The following is a 5373-nucleotide window of genomic DNA, read 5'->3' as shown; positions in this document are numbered from 1 at the left end:
CATGGTTTAGACAATTTCATTTTTAACCGTTTTCGATCATCCAAAAGAATTGTATTTGAATGAGTTTCAATTGGGTAAATGAATCTCCGGTTTAAGAGATACAAGCAGGGTTCTCCAAGTACTGTATTTCTGGCTTCTGTAACATATGGTAAAATGTCTGAAACATTGCGTTCAATTTGATATTTTAAGACATGATGAAATGTTCTGCTGTGTATTAGGATGCATCAATTTCTATCTTTTATATATTTTTGCTGAAATTTCCTGTCAAATGAAGCAAGAATACATGAAAATTCTGCCTCTATACTGCTACAAATTTTTGGAAAATATTCCTAAGCGTTTATAAAAATCTTTCAACAAAATTGCAAATTCCAGTATCTGGCAAAGCTAGAAGCATTAAATATTGTAAAACCAGTTTTGTGAGTAATAACACTACTAGTAAACAATGTTCTGAACATCGGACCAGACCGTCCGGTCAGACCGGTTCGACTAGTAGTTGGCAGCATATCTGGTCCTGTATCCTCTAAAAACTGCTATTTTCAATCAAACCAGATTGAGCCGCGGTTGGACCGTTGGAATAGTGACGAATTGCGGTCCAATTGCAACTCAATCCCATCAAATTTCGGCATTGTTTGAGGGAGAAAACATCACCATTAGACTTGATGGCATCTCCACTACAAAACCCAGCCATTTTCAATGGTCATCGTCCAGCCTTCGTCGCTCGTCATCCACCTAAAGTTCACTCGACTGTCGAACTTCTTTCTTGATTCCGACGAGTTCTGGCGCTGATGGAACTCCCTAGCACCACCATCAGATTTGTCGGCACCTATACATCAAAAGCCCCATGATTCCAAACTTCGATTGGCCGTTGATCGTCGCTGCCGCCACCATCACCAGTCTCTTCACGCAACAGGGGTGTTTTGGACAGATTTCAAACCTTAAGGGAGTATTATATGGGTGTTTTTGATGAATTTCAAACATTTAGGGACTAACAATAATTTTACAGAATACAGTCCAACTGACTGATCCAACAGGTCAAACCGGAAATCGGACCCTTGAACGCGTCATAGTCTGGTCTGGTTTTCGGAACATTGCTAGTAAACCATTTGCTATATTGTTATTATTGCGATAGTTGGGGTTGGCAATCTTGTAGGATAAGGTTAAGGGAACAAGGTTTTAAAACCCGGCTTGGGCTGAAACCTAGCAAAGTGGTCGGGTCTCAGGTTGATAGATTGAACCGGTTTGACCGGTAGATCAAATCAGTGACATCTACATGTAAAAAAGTTTAAAATCCAACAAAAACACCCCTAAAATTACTATAAGTCTCTACAAGTTTAAAATCTTACAAAAAAATCTTAAATTACACCATAGCATCAACAACCGAAGCCAAATAGGGCATGTTTCAGACATTGACAACACACTATCACCACGAAAAGTCTCTCCTCAGCCTCTTGACTAAGACCCATCTCGCCTTACCCTTATTTGCCTCGCCAATCATCGACAATAGCCCGTTGTTGTCGTCGATTTATTTTTTTGATTTTCGGTTGTTTTACTCACCGAAAATTACCTTCATTGCCACCTTTCTATCACTGTTTTAAAACCGGGACCGATCGGTCCTACCGGGACTCGAACTCCACTCCGGTCTGGATATTATTAAACCCGTTAATACTAAAAGAGACGCTTTGGACCAGTGTTACAGTACAAACCATTCAGTCTGACCGACCCAAAACTTAGAGGGTGTTTGTCTAAGTTTATTAGCTGGTCAAACTAGCTTATAAGCTCTAAAATTAAGTTAACATATTTGTTTATAACTTTTTAGAGCTTATAACTTGGGCTTATAAGCAAAAAAAAAAAAAAAAAAAAAAATTGGAGAGGAGGTACTTTTTTTTTTTTTGCTTATAAACACTCTATTTATAAGTTAGTTTGACCAAGTATGTTACCACATTATCTTTGTTTAATTTTAAAATTCTATAGTATACCCTTATTTAATATAATATACTTTTTAATCATTTTCTAATAAAATGTACTTATAAACCACATTTTACCAAACACATCAACTATTTATCAGTCACTTATAAATACTTTAACTAAACACGTAATTGCTTAAAATTTCAAATGCTTATAAGTTAATTTGTTGATTATAAGCTAATTTTCATAAGCTCAACAAACACCCCCTTGTTCCAGTCCACCTAATCTTAATTCCCTTGCATCGGTTTCATTCACCATAAGCCATTTCAGTCACCGTAACTTCCATTTTCATCTCCAAACCGCAGCTTCCATTTTCATTTTCTCTGAAGTTCAAAGTTTACACTTACTTCCTCATCTTCTTCATCTTCTTCAACTTACTTCCTCCATCGAAATCCAATCTTCTTCATCGAAATCGAAGACCTAGAATTCGTTAACGAAATCGTGACTACAACAATACGTCAGCTTCACGAATCAGCTCCTTTACCATTGCTCCAACACCCCTTGTTTTTGTATCAAAATCGTTCTTCTATGCATCTCTTTCAACTTCCTCAACCTTCTACTTCTGCACTTGCTCTCTTCTCTCTTTGTTCGCCTCCATCATAGTCACAAATCTTTTGAGTTGTGTGGGAGATGTTCTAGAGTATTCATAGATGCCCTCACCCACACGTGGCTAGAGTTAAGCAATGCCTGCCCTACCTCGCACATGCCAACAATTATGAGCGTACACGTATCATCTGATAATTTAAAATGATAGACAGTGTAGGTGTCATTGAGATTAGGCCTTCATTTTCCAACAAAACATAAAGGCTCCATGAGTTGCAATAAAAACACATTTTGCTATGCGTCCATTACTCCATTTGCATTTTTGAATTCTAGAAACACAATTAAATGGACTCAAAAATTTCTTTCAATCTCATCTCACCGATCCAATCAACGGTCCAACTGATTGGACCGGTTGACCCGCAACCCGGTCACCTTGTCGAGTCTTACAACGGGTCGGATTTTAAAACAGAGCTTTCTATTCATTGGCTCTTCCTCTTCAAAACCCCCAACATCCCAGCTTTCAATTGTTTGTCGATCGTCATCCTAATTTTTAGGGTTTTGATGAACAATAAAAATTGTAACTTGACCCAATGAAGGCCTCGAGTCCCAGGTCCCGGTTCAACCAGTCAGGTTTTAAAACACTATTAGGGAATGTTTTTCGTGTCCCATCCTCCAACACCAAACTTAATGTTCGAACCTGTCTCTATCTAAAATTTGGAGGCCACTGTCTCCATCCCGGGAATTTGGGAGTCAGGAAAAGAGGTGAGTAAATTGCATGTAGGAGACGAAATCCATCCCCGTATCTATACAAATACCTCTCTTTTTTGGAAATTTGAACACATTTTCCTTATTTTTTAAAATAGAAATAAATTAATAATGATTATAATACTCTTTAAAAGTGTATTATTTAGAAGTTTTTGGATTAACTATTGGTCATTGTAATGTACAGGAAAAAAATTCAGCTTTTATAAACCAATATTAATTAAATGTCAAACCCCCACATATGGATCCTCCCCTCATTTAATTTTACTCAACTTTCAATAATCAAAGAATAATGCTACACTCACAACCATTTTTTACAAACTTTTTCTTGTAACCCCTTTACACTTGGTCAGCTCGTAATAGGTTTCACCTGACAAATTGCGGCTAATTAATTGCGAGTTGCTACGTTAGGATTGTGAAAAAAAAATTGTGAGAAGAGGTTGTGGTGGATATAATATTACTCATAATCTAATGACACAAGGCAACAACATAAACAAGAGGCTAAGATTTATTCTCTTCTCAAAATTGTAATCAATTCTTTAATTTCTTATTCTTTTATCAAATTAAACTCAATATTAATCATTTTCATCTAATTTTAATTTATAAATTAAAAAAAAAAGGTATAGAATTCATATGTATGAAAATAACATATATTTAATCAAATAATGATGGGGGTTGAGGAGGAAAACTTCCCTATCCTAGGCCCCAACCCCTGAATTTCTTGGGGATTCCCCAGCCATTGGAGGGGTTTTTACCGCCAGTTCCAAGGCTTCCCCCAACTTCAGATGATTGGCAGTCCTTTGATGAGATCATGGTCGACCACCATCTAAAGGCTCCCAGCTCTTGGGTAGGTCACAATTCCTATATTAACATATCTAGTTAAGAATATATTCCTGTATAAACAATTTAATAGCAGTAAAATTTGACAGCAACCAATAAAGGGAGTGTTTGTTTGTGCTAAATTTTTTATCTTATAAGCATTTAAAATTTTAAGCAATTACATATTTAGTTAAAATATTTATAAATGATTGATAAGTAATTAACATGTTTGATAAAATGTGACTTATAAGTATATTTTATTATAAAATAACTAAAAATGGTACTATATTAAAAATGGTATACTATGAAATTTTAAAATTAAATAAGGATAATATAGTAATATACTTGGTCAAACTAACTGCTTACAATCAAAAAAAAAAAAAAAAAAATTCCTCCCCCAACTTATTTATTTATTTTTTGCTTATAAATTCAAAAATATTATAAACAAATATATCAATTTAATTTTAGAATTTATAAGTTTAGACAAACAATATGGCCATCATAATCAAAAGCTATATTTTTAATTCTAAATTTGGTGGATATATGAACCCATAATATATGGCACATGAACCATGTTTTTTGTTTCAGAATTGACGTCAATATCAAATTATAATAATCAATTCAATAAAAATCTACTCCAGTGGTAGATGTAGATCTGTCCAAGAAACCTAATGTGTGAATCTAAAATTATTCTAAAAACAAAAGTATTCATGTTCACTGAATTGTTCAGATCTCATTCACCAACGGCACCGACTGACAGATAATTTTATAATTCTAAATCTCAACAGCCACACGCTCCAAATCAAAATTATTGGTCACAAGAATTAAATAACGCTTAAAAACGAGTGGGAATCAAAAGAATAAAGAAAAATAATAATGTAAATCCCTTGAACGCAATAAGAATTGTTTTGCTTCATTAACCAATGAGATACAATGAATGGGTCAAAATTGAATTTTGAAATATTCCTGTTGTGTGAATTCTTTTTTTTTTTTTTTTTTTTTCTCTCGACTTTGAAACTTCGCATTCATTCATACAACGGAAAAAAAAATAAGCTGATCTGAAGTATCAAGCGCCCTGACCGCCTTGACAGCGCAACTGGAAATCTCCATCCGTGTTGGATCTTGAACCACCGCGTGAGCGCCACCATGGTGATCCTGGTGGTGCTGATCTTCGTGGTGGCTAGCCGGAGGATGGTAATACAAACGAGCAGTATGTGGGCAGTGAGAATGAAATCTTGCCGCGATTCTCACCCCAGCATCCAATAACTCCATATACTTCCCCAT

At 35.4% G+C, this 5373-nt stretch overlaps 1 protein-coding gene across 1 annotated transcript; it reads right to left on the bottom strand.

The window, feature by feature from the left end:
• Positions 1–5118: 5118 nt before the first annotated feature.
• LOC116115665 lies at positions 5119–5373 on the bottom strand. Its single transcript, XM_031401796.1, has one exon. It carries the CDS (start codon positions 5371–5373, stop codon positions 5119–5121), a length of 255 nt encoding a protein of 84 aa, XP_031257656.1.

This window comes from Pistacia vera, unplaced genomic scaffold (assembly GCF_008641045.1).
Source record: "Pistacia vera cultivar Batoury unplaced genomic scaffold, PisVer_v2 Contig749, whole genome shotgun sequence".
Lineage (NCBI taxonomy): Eukaryota > Viridiplantae > Streptophyta > Magnoliopsida > Sapindales > Anacardiaceae > Pistacia > Pistacia vera.
The sequence above is the reverse complement of the archived record's forward strand: the minus strand, read 5'-3'. Positions and strand labels throughout refer to the sequence as shown.

What these genes read in the sequence shown, in the direction of transcription:
- LOC116115665 (XM_031401796.1), bottom strand. Translation starts at nt 5,373, where the DNA reads ATGGGGAAGTATATGGAGTTATTGGATGCTGGGGTGAGAATCGCGGCA.